This window comes from Rattus norvegicus, chromosome 7, assembly GCF_021556685.1.
Source record: "Rattus norvegicus strain SHRSP/BbbUtx chromosome 7, alternate assembly SHRSP_T2T, whole genome shotgun sequence".
NCBI lineage: Eukaryota > Metazoa > Chordata > Mammalia > Rodentia > Muridae > Rattus > Rattus norvegicus.
Window position 1 is genome coordinate 123,340,708 of NC_141540.1, and position 22,913 is coordinate 123,363,620.

Genomic DNA, 22,913 nt, shown 5'->3' on the forward strand with positions numbered 1-22,913 from the left:
TTTTCTTAAGATTGGCTTCTGTGAGGTTCTGGTGGGCTGTCTGTGAAAGATGGGGAATTTGAGTGTTGCGGTCCAGAGACCTCATCTCTTTACAGAAGCCACCCTGGCTTTTACCTCTGTTACACATTGAGGGCCCTGTAAGTTTTCCTATGACTAAAAGAGTTAGTGGCTAAAACGATACCTACAGACCATTTATCACACTTTACAGATTTTTTTTGTGTGACATAATTGACACATATGAAGCTACTATACACATTGGTCAAGCCTTTAGTCCCAGTGTTTGGCTTCTCAGGACAAGGGACTGGGTGCGTATTTTACATATCAAAGCAGACCTGGCCTTCAGTTTCTCCCAGCATCCCTCAGGCCCTATCTCGAATACCCTGTCCCCAACCCTGAACTTACCAGCCCAGTGTCTGGGCTGCCCTTCCCTCAGAAGTTTTTTCCTATATAATCCGGTTATGTTGGCCTCTTTCTGGCTCTCCTCCTCCTCCTCCTCCTCCTCCTCCTCCTCCTCCTCCTCCTCCTCCTCCTCCTTCTCCTCCTCCTCCTCCTCCTCCTTCTCCTCCTCCTCCTCTTCCTCTTCCTTTTCCTCTTCCTCCTCCTCTTCCTCCTCCTCCTCTTCTTCCTCCTCCTCTTCCTTTTCTTCTTCTTCCTCCTCCTCCTCTTCCTTTTCTTCTTCCTCCTCCTCCTCTTCCTTTTCTTCTTCCTCCTCCTCCTCTTCCTCCTCCTCCTCTTCCTCTTCCTCCTCTTCCTTTTCTTCTTCCTCTTCTTCTTCCTCCTCCTCCTCTTCCTCCTCCTCCTCTTCCTTTTCTTCTTCCTCTTCTTATTCCTCCTCCTCCTCTTCCTCCTCCTCCTCTTCCTTTTCTTCTTCCTCTTCTTCCTCCTCCTCCTCTTCCTCCTCCTCCTCTTCCTCCTTCCTTCTTCCTCTTCCTTTTCTTCTTCCTCTTCCTCCTCCTCCTCTTCTTCCTCCTCTACCTCCTCTTCCTCCTCCTCTTCCTCTTCCTCCTCTTCCTCCTCTTCCTCCTTCCTCTTCCTCTTCCTCCTCCTCCTCTTCCTCCTCCTCTTCTTCTTCTTCTTCTTCTTCTTCTTCTTCTTCTTCTTCTCTCTCTCTCTCTCTCTCTCTCTCTCTCTCTCTCTCTCTCCTCCCCTCCCCCTTACCCACCTTTTCCCATGGTGACTTCCCTGGCCTCAGTCTTTGGAGCCAGTGAACTGTCCTAGAGCAGCTTCCCCACAACCTGCTTTTAGTATATGCTAATCTGGCTTGAATTGGCTCATTCACTGGTGAAGAAATAGCCTATCCCCTGGCCCTTGAGAGACAGAGGAAGATAGATCGAGGCCAGTGTCGTCTGCATAGTGAGTTCCGGGATGGGCAGAGCCACATAGCACAGTTCTCAAAAGCATATCGACAAGAGGAAGCTGTTACATAAACCAGATGTGGTGGAGCAGAGCTCTCATACTTAGTGCGTGTGACGTTGTGGGTTCCATCCCTAGCACCAAAGGAAGAAAAGAATCGGTCCAGTGAGGTGGCTCAGCAGGTAAGGTACTTGTTGTCTCAAACCTAATAACCCGACTTCACTTCCTGGAACCCATGCAGTGGAAGAGAACAGATTCATGCAAGTTGACCTCTGACCGCCACACAGAGCACAGCATGGTACACAAATAGATACACATTGAAATAATTACAAAGTGATCTATGGGTATAATGGGTTTGCTTTCCCTGATGCACTTGAAGTTAAAAAAAACCCCTGGACCCTCAACTTACTCCTTAACCACACGTGTTGGGAGGGACCCACTACAGCTGCACAACAGGTGGCATGGTGACATTAGGGGACCGAGGGCCCCAGAGCTACCTCACCCAGAGCCACCTTTTCCCTCTGCCCGTCCTTGGGTTTCTGGGAATAGACTCTGGGGAACTGCATCCTCAAAGCCTCTTCTGCACCTCTGGGCCCTGAGGGCTTGTTCTATCCTTTGGAGACACAGCCGTTGGTGTTCACGGAATTTGAACTGAAGGAGACACCTTATAAGCTACAGACTGTCTAGAGCCGATGGGGGTTGCGGGGGGACCCAGGTTGACAGCTTGAGTCTCATATGCCCAATCTTGCCCTTGGCTTTGAATCCAGCAGCTTCGCTTGTCTGGGTCTGGGCTGACTCATGGTCAAGTAGGGTCCACAGCCACTAGCAGTAAGGCGAGGTGGGGACGCGTATGCCTGGGGATCTGTAGAAATAAGGCAGAAGGGGGAGCAGCTGTCAGAGGCAACCCCGAAAGCAGGCTAGAGTGCCGACCTTGGTGGTGGGTTCACTGAAATGAAGGACTGAAAAACAGTGTCTGACCAAAAGCAAGAGGTGCACAGAGCTGACACATACTGGCTCTCAGTCCCAGTCCTGGGCCTCACTTTATAACATGGAACCCTCGTTAGCACTGCCTGTTACTGTTGGTGCGTCCCTATCCACCTGCCAGACACCCTAGTCTGCACTGGGTTTCCTCCCCTCTGTGGGACCTATTCCCTGCTGGGTGACTCTCATCCTCCCGGAATTCTGTCCTCCCTGTCATCCTTCATACCACGTGTACAGTAGAGAGATCCAGAAAAGAAAGCTGGTTGCCAGGGCAACAGAGGATAAAGCCCTTGTTCTGTCTGGCTGCTGATTGGCTGAGACAGGTCCCACCTCCTGCTATCCTGAATGTGGGGGTGCAGAGAGAAGGGTCTTTGATAGTAAGGAGAGGTACCAGGGTGCCAAGCCAGCCCAAGACTGCTGCCTCTAGGCCCACTCAGAGGCCTCCAGACCAGACAAACTCCGTCTCCCGTGGGAGTAGTGGCCTGTCGCTCTCTGCCTCTAGCTCTCACAGTGGCCGCAGATGGCAGTGTCTCTGGGGACAGCAGCTGTGATTGAGTCCACTGGCCAACACTGAGCCACTCAGACTGAGGCATCTGGCTCTGTGCAGAGACTGCAGAACGGGCGTCTACGGGTATGAGGTGAGTCTGCAGGCATGCCGTGTTGCTTAGAGGCTTGGGAGACAGGGAGTGGGGCTCTGCAACCTTCATACTGTCCCAGGCAGGACCTGGGCTGGAACAGGCTTGGCGATGTTCTTAGAGACCATCTGGCAGTGGCCACAGTCACCCAGCCATTGTGCATACTGAAGCCTGCAGCCCAGAGGGTGAGGAGTGGTCCAAGGTCACAGAGATGGCTCGGGGATGTTTTTCCTTTTTAATTATGCCAGTCCCCCAAGAAATCAGGAGAAGGTCTAGGAGTCCTCTGTTGCCCTAGAATGCATGGACTTTTGTTGAGAGTATTGGGAAGGCAGAGGGACCCCCAAACTCTGCACCGCAGATCTATGGTGTTGCCTGTGAAATAAACACTGCTTTGTTCCAGACTCTCATTTGCACAGTTAGGTTTTGTGCAGCCCTGCGGCCCCTTTCTCTCCCAGCAACAGCACCCAGCAATTCTGCACTCTTTACTGCCTCTCCAGAAAGGACGATGCGACGAGGTGCTGGGTGCTGCACCGCGTCCCCACCTCCGACGCTCTAGTCCTGACTCGAGATGGTAACTGCCCTTTAATTTATCCCTCTAGAAATAGGGCACCTTTAGCAGTTGCCCTTATTTCAAGACAGCCAATGGAAACCCGGGGGCGAGGGGGATTCAGGAAGAAGCAGCATCTTTCCCTCCCACAAGGTTACAGATGACCTGGAGATGGAGGGGTGAGGGGACAGGAGGAGCTGGAGTTTGGAGGTTAGAATATTGGCATTTCTCTCGAACCTGTTCTGGAGGTGATTCTGTCCACTCCCTCACCACCACCACCAGAAGCCCCAGTGGCCCATCTCCTCATGCTTGGGAAGATTTTCCCTGTGGCATGTGACCCAAACCTCAGTCATCACTGGGAATGGGCTTCCAGCGCCACCACTTCTCCGTTGGGTAATCCTTTGTCTGGGCTTCTGTTTTGTCCTTGGTCCCTGGACAGTAACACCCAGCCAACATGCCCTGGCTAAGCTCTGTGAAAATACTGTCCCCGCCAAGTATGCACAAGGGGGCTCCTTGGGCCATGCTTTCCCAGGTACAGGACTGAGGTAAATGGATCCCCTCATCTTTCTATACTCGAACATGATTGGCTAAAAAGTTTGCCTAGTAAACAAAGGTGCAAAGAACAGTGTAGGGAAAGTAAAAGCAGACATAAAGATGAGGGTTGCCTGGCAGCGGGTGACTGGTACCCAGTTCTGTGATAGCATCCAGCATGGGACACGAGGTAGGGATGCTGACAGAGGGTAGATGGTGGGTATTTTTTGTTTGTTTTTTCTTTTCTTTTGTTTTGCATTTTTACTTTTCTATTGTTGTCACAAAAAACACCATGACCCAGGAAACTTAAAAGTAAGTTGGGATCATGGTTTCAGAGGGGTAGAGACCATGAAGGTGGAGGAAAGGCAGTGGTGGCAGGAAGAGCTGAGGGCTCATATTTTGATTCGTGAGTAGGAGCGGGGTGTGTGGGAGGGAATGGTGTGGGTTCTTGAAAACTCAAAGCTGCCCCCCAGTGACATACCTTCTCCAACAAGGCCACACCTCCTAATCCTTCCCAGACAGCTCTACCAACTGGGGACTAAGGGTTCAAACATAAGAACCTATGGCGACCATCCCCATCCAAGCCACCACAGGGACAGAGTCTAAGGAGGCTGGGTTCACATGGCTATTGTGAATCGAGTTACATGCTCCCCTTTCTCCCTTTGAGGCTCCTTCAAAGTAACAGTCGCCAACGCAGGTGCATTGCTGATTATGTGTGTGCGAGGCTTTGCCCAAGGTGGTACTGTCTGAAACCCACAGTGAGGAGCTGGGGACCCACTTAGTAGAGAGCCTGCCTGGATCCGCGAAGCCCTGGGTTTGATGCCCAGTACTGCAAAAACCAGCTGTGCTGTGGCAGTCTTGTAATCCCAGCACTAGGAAGGGAAGGCAGAAGGAACAGAAGTTCAAGGTTACTGGCAAACTGAGGCCAACCTAGACTATATGAGACCCTGTCTTAAAACCATTTTTAAAAACTTCTTTTGGTTGTTTTTTTCCCCCCAGACAGGGTATAGCCTGGCTGTCCCAGAACTCACTCTGTAGACTAAGCTGCCATCAAATTCTGAGATCCACCTGCCTCTGCCTCCTGGGTGCTGGGATTCTAGGTGTGAGCCACCATGCTCAACTAAAACATTAAAAAACAAACATACAGGAAAAATGGGGCTGGTGAGGCAGCTCACTAGTGGACTCACTTCCTGCCTTGCCTGGAAGCCTGAATTTAATCTCCAGGACCCTTACCGACAATTCAACATCTGAGAGTTACCCTCTCATCGCCCCCCTCAAGCTATGACCCTCCCTCTCATGCATGTGCGCATACTTCCACGCATGCGCGCATGCATGCGATCGCGCACACATGCGTGATAAGAAACACGTAATAAAAATGCTTAAGTTTGATTTACAATGTACTTAGGAAGTGAGTCCCATTTTGTTCTCTTTCTATAGCTAAGGAAACGGAAGGGCAGAGTGTAACGACACCTTAGAGCACGCACATGGCAGTCACTGGTGTGGGAAAATCCTCCTCCATACCTTACCCCACATAGCGGCCGCAGAGCCGCTATCACCCAGGAGCTGCCGTTTCCATTTATAGCCAGAGAACCCCTGATCGTACCCAAGTTATACGGCACCAGTGACGGTGGCCTCATAATCACAAAAATGGGCTATGTAGACTCTATTGATAACAGATCAGGTGCCCTGGGGGTGGGTGAGTGAACTCCGTAAGTTCACCAGGCGGCGACTTGCCTGTTGCCCCAAGACATCCTTGTGTGTGAGAGTGGGTAGGTGTGTTGGCAAGGAGCAGCTCTGGCTAGTGAGAACACCAGGTTCAGCGGGGCCTCAGGGTGCAGAGAGCGGAGGAGGCTCCTCCACGCCTTGTCCTCTTTCAGTGAGTGCTTTGCGCATGCATGTCCCCGCCCCCGCCCCACCAGCAAGGATTAATCATCCATGAACGCTCATCACGACCTGTGCTGGAGTTGTACTGGTTTCCCCTACCATCTGATGTAGCCGAGGCCCAGACTTAGGCCACTTGTCTGAAAGCACAGACGTTAGATGGGGCCTGGAGCCAGAGCAGCTCTTGGCTATAAATCTCTTCCTTGAAGGATGAGCTGAGTGTTCTCATGTGAAGAGGACAGCATGGTGCATGCTGAAGGCAGAAGGCCTGAGCTGCTGAATCACCTTGAGGTCTGCTCAGGGACCCCACTCCCCTAGGCACTTCCCATCTGATGGGGAAGGTGCATCTCTCTCTCTTCTCTCTCTCTCTCTCTCTCTCTCTCTCTCTCTCTCTCTCTCTCTCTCTCTCTCTCTCTCTCTCTCTCTCTCTCTCGGTGGCTACTACCACGGAGCGTTCTTGTGTCCTCATGTCTCTGTCTTGGCAGCCAAAGCCGGCGCGATGCCGCACTTTCTGGACTGGTTTGTGCCCGTCTACCTGGTCATCTCCGTCCTAATCCTGGTGGGCTTTGGAGCCTGCATCTACTACTTCGAACCTGGCCTGCAGGAGGCGCACAAGTGGCGCATGCAGCGCCCCCTGGTGGACCGTGATCTCCGCAAGACGCTGATGGTGCGGGACAACCTGGCTTTCGGAGGCCCAGAAGTCTGAGGCTGCCTTGAGACCCTCCGAGCTGACAGAGGACGACTCCTCTGATCGTTCTTTCCATCCACCAATCTGCAGCCCAGTAGAGGTCCTTGTTGTTCAGGGAAGCCCCTTTCTGTAGAAACCAGGCACTTGGATCTTACTTATTGCTGTGGGATCAAAATCCCAGAGTCGAGCCCGTTCACCCCATGCCTTCCCTTCCTAGCTCTGGGGACATCCTCCACTAGCCCTCAGTGCCTTTGTGCTGTCCTTCCCTCTGCCACTCTACCTGGATTCAGGTATGACTGTCCCACTGCACTCCCGGTTGCTTTCTGCTCCGGTCTCTGCCTCGCAGCTGAGCTGGACAGCACTCAAAGCTGACCCAAGGAAAAGAATCTAATTCAGAAGGATGCCAGCTTGGTATCGATCTGCCCCGCCCACCTTTGAGGGGTCAGGTTTAGAACAAGTGTATGGTGGGGGGCGGTGCAGAAGGGCAAGACTTTGTGAAGGGTGTGTGTGTGCGTGTGTGTGTGTGTGTGTGTGTGTGTGTGTGTGTGTGTGTGTGTGTGTGAGAGAGAGAGAGAGAGAGAGAGAGAGAGAGAGAGAGAGAGAGAGAGAGGGAGAGAGAGAGAGAAATCCCAGGCAAAGCAGGCTCTGGGGGACAGTGGGACAGTACACAGTAGGTTCCACCCTTTCTCTAGGCTGCCCAGGCTCTCTTTCTGTCCCATGCTGCACTTCCAGGGTTGAGCTTAGCCCTGCCTGCCCAACCCGGAAGCCCCTCCTGTGTGGAGGTTTCATTACTTGACTTTGCATACAAATTGGCAGCCTCCCTCCCTCTCTCCTGCTGAGGCTTCCATCTTCATTTATGCAATACTAATAAAGGTTTCATGGCCACCTTTGCAGCATTATTCTTTCTCAAAGTGGCTCCTTGTGAAAAACATAACAGCTTAGTGGTCCCTGCACTGGGGATGGTAACACCCAATCTCAGCAAAGGTGAGCAGAGAGTCTCAGCTAACAGCACGGGCCATTGTTGGATATGAGTGTCCTGTGACTGTAGAAGGATGTTTAGCATCTGGCATGCTACCCACTAGAAGCTGTGCTAAATGCCTGCAAGTCCCCTTGGAGGATGGAGAGAACTGGAGTTATAGGTGGTGGTGGGTCATCTGACATGGATTTTGGAAGGGAAACTTGAGTCCATCGGAGGACCCTGAGCTGTCTCTGCAGCTCCTGAGGACACGTGTTCACTGGAGTCCCTGGAGTAGAAGACAGGCTAGGAGAGAAAAATAGTCACTAAGATGAAGAACAGCAGGTATAAACACAGAGCGGGTGAACCAGAGCTGGTTTGGTGTCCATGTCCACTCAAGGACTCCGAGGCTCCACTTGTTGCTTTGCCACACCTGGGATATTGCCTGCTCAGCATGAGCTGCTTCCTGAGCAGCCAGGTATCTGGGAGATGGGGTTGGGTTGGGGTGGGAGGCAGGGAGGTGAGCTTCCCTAGAGGGCATCTGGTGGTGGTATAAGTATCTCTATGTATCTCCTTTGCTTGATAGTTAAACACATAACTATCCTAGCTGCAAGGGAGGCTGGGGAATGCAGCCTTGAGCTGGGTAGCTGTGCATCTAATGGAAAAGTCCACTTAGGACAGGGAGTGGGGGTGCATGCTTTTAATCCCATCACTCAGGAGGCAGAGGTAGGTGGGTCCCAGGGCTACAGAGGGAGGTACTGTCATGTTTGTTTGTTTGTTTGTTTGTTTGTTTGAGACAGCGTTCCTCTGTGTAGCCTTGGCTGTCTTAGAACTCACTCTCTAGATCTCAAACTCATAGAGATCCACCTGCTTCCCAAGTGCTGGGATGAAAGGGTTGAGCCATCACTGCCTATTGAGATCCTGTCTTTAAAAAAAAAAAACCCAAACAAACCACAAAACAAAAATAAAACAAGCAATCCTCGATAAAGAATCTTCTAGAACAAAATAGATGAGGCACAAGGTGGTCTCCTAAAGGTGAGAAAGTTCTGAAGGTAGACTTTTATTGGCCTCCAAAGCATGTGAATTCTGGTTGGGGTACCCTGATTGGTTAGACTCCTCTAGTCCCTTGAGCCAGAGCTGAGCTGATCCTATAGTTGAAGGTGACCCTGACTAAGGAAGGAAGGGAGGAAGGAAGGAAGGAAGGAAGGAAGGGTGAAGGAGAGGAAACAAGCTTATGGAATAGAAGGGTCAGGTCATTTAGGTTCACTATCTTTACTCTCTCTTGGGAAAGGGACTGGAAGTTGAAGGGAAGGCTATGTGGATTTTGGTGAACTTGAGCGTGAGGGATCTGAATGTGAACTGTTGGCAGTCAGAATGTGCCAGAGTGACCAGCAGGTGAGTGGGCTCTATACGGACCCTCTAGAGGGAAGAGACCTTCCCGCGTTTTTTAGATCACCCCACAAAACCATGGGGGCCAGCATACACACTGGGTACCACATCCTGTACTGCCTCAGTTTCTTCTGCAATGCCAGGCCTTTGTGTATTTTAAAATCTCTTCCCTACAGGTTAAACTTCTGACATTTGAGGTTTCTGGTGTCACAAGTCCCTTGTGATATTTTGTGTGTGTGTGTGTGTGTGTGTGTGTGTGTGTGACAATTTCATTGGCAAGAAGTGTGAAGCCAAGACCTGAAGCTCAGTGTTGTCTGTCATGAATATTATTCAGGGGTTCCTACCCCACATTTGATCACTTAGTTCCCAAATAAAAGACACAAACCTTTATATTTATAGTAAGCCTTAACGCACCAGAGCTGGGCAGATATGGACCCTCTGTGCTGTTTTGTCTTTTTTCCCGTCAGTAATCCCGAGAGATCTCTTGCTGTCCTACCCGGCCACTCCTGCTCCCACAGGCTGGGTCTCATGGCTGTGTGCTCTCGACCTACCTATCTCCTTTCTCTTTTTCCTCCATTTCCTCTCTTCTCTCCTGAGACCCCCAAGCCCAGAAACCTTTCTCTGCCCCCTCTCTTCTGCCCAGCCCAGGCTGTAGGCATTTTTATTAACCAACCATGGATAATGGTGGTGGGGGTGGGGTGGCAGGGAGGCAAAGTGTACCCAACAAAAGATCTGCTTGTCTTGGAGCACCAGGTCTTGGGGTACAGAATTTAGTTAGCATTTGAATACAAACAGCGTCAGACCAACCTCCTACAGTTGTCTTTATTCAATGTTCAGAACTCTGGTCCTTTACACGAAAATTAACAAGGGGTTTAGGACCTCTAGAACCAGGTGGATCCTGTAGAATTTTTTTTTCTTTTTTTGAGGCAGGGTTTCTCTGTGTAGCCCTGGCTGCCATGGAACTCACTCTGTAGACCAGGCTGGTTTCAAACTCAGAGATCCACCTGCCTCTGCCTCCCAAGTGCTGGGATTAAAGGTGTGTGCTACAAACCACCCACGCCCTGTAGGATTGTTTCCTTCACCTTAGAGATGGGACCCCTTATTCATGCTAGGGCCTGAACCACACCCCAGTCCTCTCTGACAACCTTCTATTCTTGCTTCTGTGAACTTTTTTTTTTTTTTTAAGATTTATTTATTATATATAAGTACACTGTCACTGTCTTCAGACACACCAGAAGAGGGCATCGGATCCCATTACAGATGGTTGTGAGCTACCATGTGGTTGCTGGGATTTGAACTCAGGACTTCTGGAAGAGCAGTCAGTGCTCTTAACCGCTGAGCCATCTCCCAGTCCCTTCTGTGCACCTTTTTAATTAGCCATTATCCTCAGGGGTAGGTTGTTGTTGTTGTTTTTTTTTTTGTTTGTTTTTTTTTTTTGTTTTTTTTTTGCAGGGTTACAGGAGCAGAACACAATAGTCACAACAAGGCTATCACAACAGATAGTCATAATAAGGTCGTGATAGGGGGTCATTTAACCTTTAGGGTTGCAAGATAGTTATAAATATCTCTTTGAAACAAAGACACGGTTGCCATTTCCTGGAACAGGCAGTACAGAGTCATTTGTAGTTAAATTTACAGTTGGGGCATAACCCAATTCTTGAGAAACAGATTTAACCGTAAACAGGAATAAAGCCCGGTTTCTCTTTACTACAGAGTGGCCTTTAAATCTATGACGGAGGTGGGCTGGCTCTTTAGGCTCGCTTGGATGGGCCCTGGGGCTTTGTCGTCTCAGAACGGGGTAGCTCTCTGCGAATGCCTTGAGGGGAAGGTAGGTTCCAGAAAGAACTCCCTGCCAAACCAAACAGGTCCTTTGGGAGTAGACTGGGCTTGACCAGATGAGCCCCAACGTGGCCTGCAGGCGAGTCCGGTTTATTCAAAACAGGTTTTGGAAAGAAGCGATTGGTCGCTAGCATTTGCAAGTCAGGAGGTTTCACTTTAGAACCTCATTTCTGACGCCTTTAAAAATAGATTCAAGGCACTCTGGGTCTGAAGTGTGAAGTTCCTGGTTATGGGCACATGACACTGTTTGACTGGGACCCCACCAGAGACTCTGAGGGAGTCAGACTCCCAGGGCAGCTGCTGCCTCTGTCCAATGTCCACCACCAAGTGTTCCACAGCTAGGCGGGTCTGATCTCAGATCTGGACCTCTTGCTGATCTCACAGTGAGCCTTGTTTCATAAATGAATTTTCATATTTGACCTTTCCAGAAAGAGCCTATGATGGTTTCAAGCATCCAGATGTCAGTGTCGGGAGATGCGAGTGGTCCTCAGCTCTCTGTGGTTTGACAACATTCCAGCATTACGATTGCACAAGGAACAGTACATGGCCTGGGCTGGTAGCTCGGTTGCTTAGCATGCTTGTGCGCACAACACTTGGTATTCAACCACTGTGCTGTAAACTGGATAAAATGGCTTACTCCTCTAATCCCAGCACTTGAGAGGTAGAGGCAGGAACATCTTGAAATGCTTATTCCTGCTGTAATACCATTATTATAGTCTCCGAGTTTCCTGACGGCCAGAGGAAAAAGAGAAGCAACGAGGAAGCATCATCATCGTCACCACCACCACCACCACCACCACCATCATCATCCTATCCTTTTATACTCAATAGGAAGTGACTTCACGAAAGGTATGTTTTCTGCCTCTCAATGGTGGAAGGACTGCTTTCTGAGGGGATAGTGGGAGCAGCTGAATCCTTAGCACCTCTTGTGGGGTTAGGAGGTGTGGCAACCACCCACTGGCCAGTACTGGGGGGAGGCAGAGACAGGGTTTCTCTGTGTAGTTCTGGCTATCCCAGAACTCTCTCTGTAGACCGGGTTGGCCTTGAACTCAGAACTCTGGGATTAAAGGTGTGCACCACCACCACCTGGCTGGACATCTGTTTATTTGTACATTATGTCTGTTCTGCTTCACTGGCAGTCACAAATTGGGAGTCGGTGGGGGAAGAAAATACTATATAACCATGGCCTGTCATTTAGTTACAGTGGCAAGTCAGAACCTACTCTGACCCCACACTAGTCACAGCACAGAGGGTGTAAAGAACCCATGTGGCCCTTAACTGCAAAGAGCTAAAACAAACAAACAAAACAACAACAACAACAACAACAAAAAAAAAAAACCCACAGGATAAATGGAAGATAACAGTGGTCAAAGCTGAGTGGGGTACTGAAAACACCACTGAAGAAGCCCCGAGTCCCCACAGGGGGCTGTCAAGGAAGGTTTCCCCAAGGAAGTGACCAGGAGGGTGGGTTTTGAAGGTTGCATAAGAGTTTTCCTTGTAAGGGAGGAGGAATGTGCCTCAAAAGCTGTGCTGTCTCCAGGGAACCTACTGAGAATTGGGTGGGGTTGCAAGGCCAGAGTGTGGAACACCAAGTGTGAGAGGTATTGGGGGGTGGAGGGTGGTTTTACTTTCCCCTCCTCTCCCCTCCCCTTCCCTCCCCTCCCCTCCCCTCCCCTCCCCTCCTCTCCTCTCCTCTCCTCTTCTCTCTCTCCCCCTCCTCTCCCCCTCCTTTCTTTGAATTGTTGCTGTTCTTTTTTCCAAGACAAGGGTTAGCTCTGGTTGTTCTGGAACTGGATCTGTAGACTAGGTTGGCCTCCAACTCGAGATCTACCTGCCTCTGCTTCCCAAGGGTTGGGATTAGTGTGTGCCACCACCACTCGACGGGGGGAGGGGGGGTGGCTTTTCCAGACAGCTTAGATCTAGGAGAAAACCCCATAAACGTGTAGTTGCCACTTCCTTCTGACCCCATCGGCAACTTATTCCTGCCCTAGTTCATGTGTAATTTATTGACGTGTCATAGTGGCCAGTGGGCTTGGTGTTCAGCAGGGATCCCTGGAGACTGAGACTGCTGGGGATTTTTCTCAGCTGTTTAGGAGTTTTCGTGGAGTCCCACGGGCTGGCGGGGCTTGCCAGGGTAGGTGTGTCTGGGCTCAGCCCAGAGCCAGGGGACAGGGAATAAGAGTGTGCAGGGTCCCGAGTGGGCATGGTTGCAATGTTCAGAATCCAGCTGAGAGGCCAGGACAAGCTTCTCTTTGTTCCTCCCCCACTGTTCTGCCCGAGCTCAAAGGCTGGAAGAGGCCAAAAGAGCATCTTAGAGGGAAGAGTGGAGGCTCTCAGTGCCCTTGAAAAGTGGCCGTCAGGAGTCCGTCCACGACATGGGCATGGTAGTGCACACCTTTGATCCCAGCACTCAGGAGGCAGAGGCAGGTAGATTTCTGAATTAGAGGAAGTGAGTTCCAGTCAGCCAGGGCTACCTAGAGAAACCCTGTCTTGAAAACCACAACAAAGAAACAAGCATACAATGGCCACGGGGCTGGGGAAATACTCCAAAGGTGGAAATGTTGCTTCCCAGCACCCACACAAAAGTCAAGTGTACCTGATTCTTGGTACCAGGGAGGCAGAAATGGGAGGTTCCCTGGAATTCACTGGGCAGGTGCCCTAGCTAAATCAGTAAGCTTCACGTTCATTGAGAGACTCTGTCTCAGAAAACAAGATGGCGAGCGACTGAGGAAGACACCCAGCATTGGCTTCTGACTTCTCTATGCAGGCAGAGATCCATGCATGTACAACATACGTGAACAGGTACACATGGTGGGTCACAGTCTCGGTTAACAATCTTTCCCGAGGACTTAAGTAGGCAGACCTTCTCCCTCTCGCCCATCAGAAATTGAAGTACGGAGATCTGAGAGCCTAGCCCATGTTTTGCTGTGTGACTGAGGCAAGTCCATCTCCCTTTCTGGTTTTGTGGCTTTGAGTAGTTTTCCCCACAGGTTCATGGGAGTTAAAAGAAATCGTGGGGGTAAATAGACAAGAAAATAGAAATTCCAAGGCTGCAACTCTGTATGTGTAAACATGTATGTGTATGCTTGTGTGTGTGTGAGTGTGTGTGTGTGTGTGTGTGTGTGTGTGTTTATGGCTGATTTTTTTCAGCGTCTTCCACATGTTAGATATGCCATCAACCACCAAACTAACCCTAGCTCCAGTTTTCATGGCTCCCACAGAGTGATCATGGTGTACAGTAACAGTGCTGGGTAAGACTTAGAGGCTCCATGAGGTCATTCTTACAGCAACCTGAAAATGTGTCTACACCACTGCTTACCAAATAACCCTGACTCCTCAGCTCTCAGGGTGCCACAGACATTTACCTTCTTGCAATGGGTGGGTGCCTCATGCAGCTAGTTCTGGCCAATGGGTTCTAATTAGGTCAAAGACATTAGTGGCTGGCAAGGGGATTCACTAATCTTCAGTTTGTGACAATCTCTGGCAGTGACCTGGAGGGTCCTGGAGTGAGGGTGAAGTGGGACATAGTTGGTTCACAGGGTTGTGGACAGGAGGCATGAATGAGAATCTAGTCTTTGGTGTCACAGCCCTTAGGGTTTGAGAATAGTTTGTTATCCATGCTATCTAAACCAACCCCTATTACAGAACAACATGGGGCTCAGAAAGACAAAGGGATATTGAGACTCATGTGGCTGCGGAACACACAAGTTTGAGAGGTGCACGTAGCATGTCCTTTGTCAGGGAGGCCATAAAGGTTGGAGTACAGGCTCTCCTTGGAGGACACTTGTAAGCTTCTCAGTCTTTGGTGGGAAGTGCACAGATGCGCATTATCACTGTTGGCCACTAGAGGGTAGCTGGACCCAAGTTTGTAATTGTTGGCCAGGCAGCAGTGAACTCCTGCTAAGGCCCACATTCTAAAACTGTGGGTGGCCACCAGAAGCTAAATGTGGGAGTGGAGAAAACTGGGCAACAGCGAAAGGTTTCTGAATGCACAACGACCCAAAATGATCACACTTGAAATGAATCTGGGCTGTTTCTACCAGCTCTTGTGTGTTGGCATTGAACATTCGATGTGCACACTTTGACCTATACATGCCATACACTACCGATGGATGAAAGCCACCCAAAAGCTCGCAGAGACTATGGCACACTGTAAATTGCGGTGTCTTTGCTGCTAATACAGAAACACAACGGTTCAGTGATGGAAAAACGGGGTCAGCATTTTCCTACTGTTGCTTCTCATTGGCTAAGTATAAACTCAGTTCAGCTGTGCACCAGCCAGGTGTCCTCGCCCGTAATCCCAGCCACCATTATTGGAGGCCTGAGGACACCAGTTCAAGGTCATTCTTGGAAGTTTAGGGCCAACATGGTATATGTGAGACCCCATCTAAAGTGAAAACATCTGCTTCAGTTGCTGTCTGGAGTTTCAGAAGAAGATTAAGGGAAATCTGACTTGGGAGTAGGGAAACAAACGTCTAACAATTTCCGGAACACTTGCCTGCTGTTATCATTTTAATTTATGCAAAATGGCACTCTGAGCATTGCCAATTATAAAATCAAAATATCCATCAGTTCTAAAAACCTCTGAAGATACATTTACATTCCAAAGCAGCAGGTAAACAGCTAAGATTTAGTTACATAGAAACAAGTGAACGTCTCGATCTCATTAGTATGCAAATTCGCCTTTGTCTTTAACAAGTGGTAAAATTTTATGTGTACCAAAGAGTTATTTATTTTTATTTTTTTGGTTCTTTTTTTTCGGAGCTGGGGACCGAACCCAGGACCTTGCGCTTCCTAGGCAAGCGCTCTACCACTGAGCTAAATCCCCAACCCCTAAGAGTTATTTTTGAAATAAATTTCCTCTTCAAATTAATGTTCTTTATTTGGTGGTTTTGGTTTTGTTGTTTTTGTGGCTCTGGGGATTGAACTCCAAGGTTTATGCACGCTAGCTGGGAGCTCTGTCATAACACCAATCCCCAGGCAAAACTGAATCAATTACTTTGAATTATTACCAGTAAGTACTCGATTTATAGAACTGCATTATACACCTATGGCGTTGAGTACAAATGTCTTGGCTACAGCCACTGCAGGTGAAAAATGGACAAGAAGCTTGCTCAGAGCTAGTCAACACCGGAGAGAAAGGAGGCCAACAGCAGGCGACCAGCAGGCAAAGGACAGAGATGGAGACGACTCAGGTCCTGCTCTGAAAGGAGGGAAGAAGGGTGGGTGCATTCTGGATCTTCAGGCTGGAAGAAAGCACTTCAGGGCATCTAATCCCTAACTGAAAAGGCAGTTGAGACCTAGGAGGGTTTTGTTGTTTTGTTTGGTTTGGGTTTTTTGTTTGTTTTTCTTTTTTTCCAGGACAAGATTTCTCTATATGGCCCTGACTGTTCTGGAACTTGCTCTGACAACTGTCTCTATCTCCCAGTGCTGGGATTAAAGGCATACACCACCACCTCCTGGCCTATGGAACAGGAGTCTTATAGTGAGTGGTCAGACAAGGAGAACCCAGGGCCCCTGACTTCAGCCCGGGCTGCCTGATCTCCTGCAGGTAATAGAGCAGTGGTGGGCCCTACAGAACCAGTTCCCCAGGATGTCCAGGCTGATTTTGCCAACTCTTTCCTTCTTTTTTTTTTTTTTTTCCGGAGCTGAGGACCGAACCCAGGGCCTTGTGCTTGCTAGGCAAGCGCTCTACCACTGAGCTAAATCCCCAACCCCCAACTCTTTCTTTCTTTCAGGGCCTCAAAACATGTAGGGAGGGGAAAGAACTCAGACAGTGCCCCTCCCCCTCCACTGTGATTTCTTACAGGTTGCCTGGTAACCAGGGCATAGCCCACTTTAGAAACCTAAGGCTTCAAGGGGGAGAGAATGGATCAGAAGAGGAGAGGATCCTGGGCCCACATGTTCACCATTCAGTCACTGTGCAGAAACATACTGAGTGATTCTTGTCAGGCCCTGGGACCCAGAGAAGAAAAGGATCAGTGTCTTTCAGAACTGTGCTGCCCAATATGGTGGACACACATTCAAATGAAATTAAATTGGAAAAAAAAAGTCCCAGATCCTTGGTCATCATGGAATAATGGTGAGTGTTCGGGAGCTGCCTGTGGCTGGTGACTATTTTATTGGACAGTGGACATATAGAACATTTCCATTATCACAGAACGTTCTATTGGCCAGGCCAGAAGCTCACTCGCCAAGGAGAGCAGCTCATAGGAAAGCAGGCCAGATCCCACAGCGCTGTGGGGTATGGCATCCTCATTGGCAAAAAGGAAGCGGCAAGACGATGGTGGGTTAGTGGACGTGCCAAGAGAACATTTTGCTTAGCTCCTGGCTCAGAATGAGTGGGATGTTGGTGGCACGCGCTGTGTGGCCGATGCTGTGAGGAGGACCTGCTTACATGCCTGTCTTTTGCAGAACACTCTGAGTTCCCCCAGCCTGGCTCAGTCCCTGGCACCATAAGTACCCAGCCAATGGTGGCTTTTCCCACCACCGTCCTTCTTATGCCATCGTGTGACAGAGCAGCCCAGGGCTGGGGAATGCTGGAGAGAGTACTTACCTCAGCCCAGTGGCCAGAAGCTGCTGAAAGTCTGCCTCACCAGAGACAGCTTGGGTAGGACTACGGATTTCTCTGAGGTCTGGCCTGTAGCTGGCTGTCTTCATGCCCTGAGTCTTAGTACAGGATCTGTTTGAAGCAAGCCGGGTCTCAGAGACTGGATTTGAAGGGTAAAGAAGCATACCCTGAAATCCCAACATGAAGCACAATCTTAGGAGCATAGAGACAGATCTCCCCTGGGGTCAGCAAAATCTTAGGGGGATACAGGGGGAAGCAAGAGGGTATAGGGGCAAACAGGGACATCACCGTTGGAGTAACTCAGTTCTCTCTTACTGGTGCTACTTCTCAAGGGCTCAGTTGGCCCGGTCTTAGAGACAAGAACAGCATGGGTTAAGTGCCATCCCCTCCCTAGGTGGCTCTGTGTTTAGGGCAGCTCAGCTGGCTGACACCCATAGCTTTGTAGGATTCCAGAGACTCAGAGCAGCCATTCACTGCCACCCACTCTCGAGAGGCCTGATCCTCCCTGCCCAGAGCCCAGCCCGTCTGTTGGGGATATAGCTAGAGGGACAGGCCAGGAGAGAACTGAGCCCTCGACTTGTGGACTGTGATTGGGAGGCTCAGCGAAAGCTCAAGAGAGGACCCAGAGAAGACAGGGCTCTGAGCCCGGCCATATGGCTAGCCTCTGGGTGCAGAGGAAGGGGTGGGGTCTGCAAGTGGTCCAGCTTCCTTGACTGAAAACCATGGGCCTCTTTTCTGTCTTCTGATCCTGGTAGGTGTGTGTGACTGTTTTTGTGGCTGTGTGGGTGTGTTCGGGATGGGGTGTGGGGAGGGGAGGGCCAAGGTGCTTATGGGACACAGGGCTCACTGAGGAGGCAGGGATCTAGTGACACAAGAACAGAGTGACCTCAGAAGTTCTTGTCCTTGGGCTTGTGCCTAAGTGCAGGGTGAACATGGCGGGCCCAGGCGCATGTGGTGGGAACAGTGAGCGAGAGGTCGGAGTGGCAGGGATGTGAAGAAGAAGCAAAGAGAGGAGCATCTTGAGAGGAATACACTGTTAGAGATGATGTGCTGAGGACATCCCTTAAGGCAGGGTGAGGGTGCCCATGCTTCCTGCTCCTCCCGTTCCAAACTTCAGAGAGACATTTATGATACCATTCTCCTCTGCCGGCCCCTTACATTCAGATCATCACCTCCCCCCAGTGTTAGCCCGACTCCCCAAGCACTAGCCCGTGCTGACAAGGGTAACAGAATTAACCTCGTCCCAGAGGCAGCAGCACCAGACATCCACTGGGGGACCCCGGAGACCACCTTGGGGAGTATGGTTCATCTATCCAGATTACCTGGCAGCACTGGAGCATCGAGCTGGGGACCCTGCTTTCTCTCAACTCTCGGCCTCCACGCAGCCTTTCCTCAATCCCTTCCCTCACCCACTGCCCAGACCACAGAGTCCTTCAGTCACGCCCCATGGATCAATTATTCTCAGATCTATTCCTAATACTCCCCCTTCCAACCTGTCTTTGAATGGTTGTTCCTAAGAGCAGAGGGGACCAGGTTATCCTGCAGGACCTGAACGGCTTTGCAGCCTGGATCCTGTTCACCTTCAGCCTTATCCCTACCCTGCCACGCATAGCCTTGGAACCCTGTGCTGGGGCTTTCAGAAAGAGGTTTTACCTTCTCATCCCTGAGTGACAACTGCCCTATTCAGGCTTCCCCCAAATGTCTCTCCCCAGCACTGGTCCAGCAGCTCAGGGGCTCTTTCCTGGTTTGGTGCTGAACCCCTGGTTCAGACTCTCTTCTCAGGCCATCTGTCTCCTGACATCCCACAGCCTCTGACCCAGATACCTGGATTCTTCTTTTGGTTGCCGTGGTGGCTTCTGCAAGAGACAGGCACATCGCCTTCCTCCAGGGTCCTTGAATATGCATGTAACCTCCACAGAGCTGTCCAGGGAGAGTGGCCACCCTCCCGACCCAAGAAAAGAGAGCTAAACTCCACCCTGGGTTCTCTCATGTCAGGGGCAAGTTGTTTGATGGCAGTGCCTCTGTGGTGGCTGCTGAGTGCACAGCCGTATGAGGTGTGTGTCAGTCTGGAGCAGGTGAAGCTGTTGGGCTATAGGGAAACACAAACTCCACTGAGGACTTAGCAGGCCCCCAGATAAGGTTCCCTCAGGCTGACAGCGCCACCTGCTGATAGGGAGGAGAGCTGAGACCTTGTCCTTGTCCGCCCTCCTCCCTTGTGATTGCCTTAGGGAAAGCTGGACAGCCTGGATGAGCCACGACTTTGCACCTGCGCCTTCAGAGATGCAGCAGCACAGGGCTCCGGGCCCCAGAACCTCTTTCTCTCGGGGCCACATGCTGGGACGCCACACCCACCAAAAGCTCGCTGCAGATGTGCCCCCACTCATTCCTGTCATCAAGAAGACTGTGCATTTGGATGCCTTCCCCCAAAGCAATGTCCTACAGAATTCCAACCAACCAAGCATTCGATCTAGGGCCTGGAGTATGTCCCAACAGGGCACTGCCACGGGGCCCCTGAGTTCCATGCCTCCTAATAGCTTTATGCCCAGGAAACTCAGTTCTATTTCCTTAACAATTCACCACAATGTCCAAACACGGGCCATAGATGCCTCACTTTCTCACTGGGAAGAATTGCCCAATTTGCACAAGGAGGCTATGGCGCACAGAGAAGGGAAGCTGCCTGCCTCAAATCTGCCACTCATGGCTCAAGGGTCACAAGTCAGGACCTCCTCTGAAGGCCATGGGAACCCAGACCTTCCCAAATCCAACAGGACACCCGCAGTGGATAAGCCTCTGGTGTCTTCGTGTCTGACTTTACCTTTCCAAGCTCAGTTCACTCAGAGTTCATCAAGTCTTCCAGGGACAGGTCCCATGCGTCAAGTCCATACCAGAAGCTCTGCAGGAAGAGGCAAGAGCAGGCCCAGGGGTATTCCCAGGTCCCGAGCATACCTTCAAAGGACTGCCTCTGCCACAGATTTGTCTATTGTGAGCACGAAACTAGAGAAAGCCAGAAACCTAGGCACAGTGGCTATCAACAGACCCGAGTTAGCTATCAACACACCCACACCAAACCCATCCGGACTGATCAGAAGCACGGAGCTTCCTATTCTGGACGCCAAGATGGGCCTGGCTACCAACTTACCTATGGTATCCAAGTCGGGAAAAGCCACAGACTTGATTACAGCAGGCACAGCCAAGAATTTAGCTAGAGCAGGGACAACCAAGCCACTCCAGGTTATAAATTTGGTAACTGCAGAGTTAGACAAGCAGGAAAATAATATGCTTCTGACCGTGGGGGGCTCAAACATGGCTTTGACAACATCGAATGAGGCCAAGGGGGGCATAACCAGGTTGGACACAGTCAAAGCTTCGACTGGAGCCACCGTAGGCAAACTGTATACAGCTGCAGATTTTCCTGCATTGGACACAAACAGACTAGGTACAGCCGTGGATTCAGTTGTGCTGGTCTGCCCAGATCCAACCACTGGTGAGACCAGGCCACATACTGTCAACAACCTGACTAACCCAGACACGGCTACCTATGCTACCTCTCCTCTAATGGTGAGCAAAAGTACAGACCCAGCCCAGGACCATGTCACTGCGGATGCTTCCACAGACAGCACCATGGGACTCGCCTCGCTGGACCTGGACAGAGAACTCGAAGGTCAATCCAAGAGCTTGGCTGGGGAGGCCCTGCTGCTGGGTGAGTAGGGATGCATCTGTCTGAACAGGTTATGAAAGAGAGTGGGACACTCTAGTCAGAACTGAATAGGTGGCAGAAAAGGGGACAGGGGTTGAGGGGCTGAAGGAGAATGAACTGGGCTGAGGGAAGCCATGAGGAGGAAGGTTCATCTCTTGGGATGTGCTGAGTCCCCTCCTGACCATTACCTATGCTTCTTTCTCAGTTCTCTAAAATGTCAGATAATTGGGTGATGAACAATGAGTCCAGCTTTAAGGAAAGTCCACCGGAGTTCGAGGCCCACCCTGGTCTACAGACCAGGTTCCAGGATGGCTAGGGCTATACAGACAAACCCTCACTGAACGCCCCCACCCCCAAAGTCTAATGAACAGAAACAGATCTGCTATTTAAAAGGGATGCCAGTGACTGGGAGGTAAAGGCAGGAGGATAAAGGGTTCACAGCCAGCCTTACCTGGAAGTCTTGGCTCCAGCTTTTTAAATTTGGAGAGCAGTGTGTGTGTGTGTGTGTGTGTGTGTGTGTGTGTGTGTGTGTGTGTGTGTGTGTGTGGTGTCTCTGCTCAGATTCTGGGTCAGGAAAAAGACTTGGGGAGTATCCAGTCCAATGCTTGAGCTGAGTCCTCAGCTTGTCAGAACCTCTACTGTCCCACCGTGCACATGGACTTATCTTCACTTTTGCTGTGTGACCCCAGTGCTCCAGCATCGGCTCAGCTCCTTCTCCTGAACTCTGCTGGACTCCTCCCCCTGGCTATCTCCAGAACGTGTCCAGAGGCAGGGAGCCCTTTTCTTCTAGAGCCAGCTGCTGCCCTACCACATCTCCCTCTCTCAGCTGCAGGCACCACAGTGATGGGATTCCCAGCTAACCAGTCTTTCTCATTTTCTTCTACATCTCATTCAGTCTATTCCAAACTGATTTATGTATTTTCTCTGTCCTTGACCACGTGGAACTAACTATAACTATGTAGATTAGGTGATTTGACATGTCTGTCTGTCTGTCTCTGTCTGTCTCTGTCTGTCTCTGTGTCTCTGTGTCTCTCTCTCTCTCTCTCTCTCTCTCTCTCTCTCTCTCTCTCTCTCTCTCTCTCTCTCTCTCTCTCTCTCTCTCATGTTTCTATGTAAGCTGGTTTCAACCAACAGAGCGCCCTATCCTCTGCTAGGGATTAAAGTCGTGCACAGTCACACCGCGCAGCTGTCGCCACTATGTATCCTTCTGCTTCTTCCCTCCTCCACAAAGTCACCCCAGACACTTAGTTACTTGGTGGCAGAAAGTAAAAGACTCCACTCCCTATTCCCACCCCTAAACCCCAGTGTTCAGGCTGCCTCTCCACCCTCTTGGATTGGACAGCCCTTGTCTGCTATCTTTCTTGCCTCAGACCAGATGCACGTTCTGAGTTCTCACCTGCACTGTGCTCTGCCGCCTCCGGGCTTCCCTGCCCGCGTTGCCCTTCACTGGAAAACGCCCCTTTATTCTTTTTCTCTCATCCCCATTTGCCTTTCCACGTTGGCCCTCACCTGTTCCAAATCTTCCATTTTATCTCCATGGTGCCTGCTTTGCACTTCACAGCAACCGTGCGAACCAACTTTCTGTATTCTCTATTAAGACCCAAAAGCTTTCAGGTCAAGGAGGTTTGGTCATCCTCAGTCCTGTGCGCCCGGGGTTGATCAACTAGCTATTGCCAATGCATGGGTGGGTAAGGGATGCTCAGGGAAGTTCAAGGTTACAGAGTACAGCATCCAGGCTGGGAGCTGGGTCTGGAACCCAGTTCTCTTGATTCGGAGCTCAGTCAGCAACCGCGCCTGGGCAGAACCGCGGTGAGCCAGCGCAATATCCCAATCACCGCGTGACTCA

The 22,913-nt window shown here is 50.6% G+C and overlaps 2 protein-coding genes and 1 long non-coding RNA gene across 5 annotated transcripts in view; 2 read left to right on the top strand and 1 right to left on the bottom strand.

Moving 5' to 3' along the window:
- Positions 1 to 2,707: 2,707 nt before the first annotated feature.
- Positions 2,708 to 7,509, top strand: Smim45 (small integral membrane protein 45). The gene is given in 2 exon segments (NM_001395967.2): positions 2,708 to 2,972; positions 6,414 to 7,509. A coding segment is annotated over 1 exon segment (207 nt). The 5' UTR covers positions 2,708 to 2,972; positions 6,414 to 6,427; the 3' UTR covers positions 6,635 to 7,509.
- Positions 7,510 to 10,128: 2,619 nt separating this feature from the next.
- LOC108351520 (uncharacterized) lies at positions 10,129 to 22,875 on the bottom strand. Its single transcript, XR_015625807.1, has 3 exons — positions 22,577 to 22,875; positions 17,356 to 17,481; positions 10,129 to 11,527 (listed from the first exon to the last, which is right to left on the bottom strand). It is a non-coding gene; the product is annotated as an uncharacterized LOC108351520 (long non-coding RNA).
- The window catches only part of Septin3 (septin 3), a 33,856-nt gene continuing 21,691 nt past the window's right edge, over positions 10,749 to 22,913 (top strand). Inside the window, exons 1-6 of one of the 3 annotated variants that reach the window (XM_087558804.1) lie at positions 10,749 to 10,788; positions 11,516 to 11,648; positions 15,881 to 15,994; positions 16,228 to 16,350; positions 16,609 to 16,881; positions 19,599 to 21,070. In XM_087558804.1, the coding sequence (XP_087414930.1) occupies positions 19,618 to 21,070 (1,453 nt within the window). In that variant the 5' untranslated portion in view covers positions 10,749 to 10,788; positions 11,516 to 11,648; positions 15,881 to 15,994; ... (1 more) ...; positions 16,609 to 16,881; positions 19,599 to 19,617. Of the gene's footprint in view, positions 10,789 to 11,515; positions 11,649 to 15,880; positions 15,995 to 16,227; positions 16,351 to 16,608; positions 16,882 to 16,986; positions 17,086 to 17,897; positions 18,122 to 19,598; positions 21,071 to 22,913 lie in introns of those variants that run through there. The other 2 variants (XM_087558803.1, XM_087558802.1) reach the window with 2 other exon arrangements.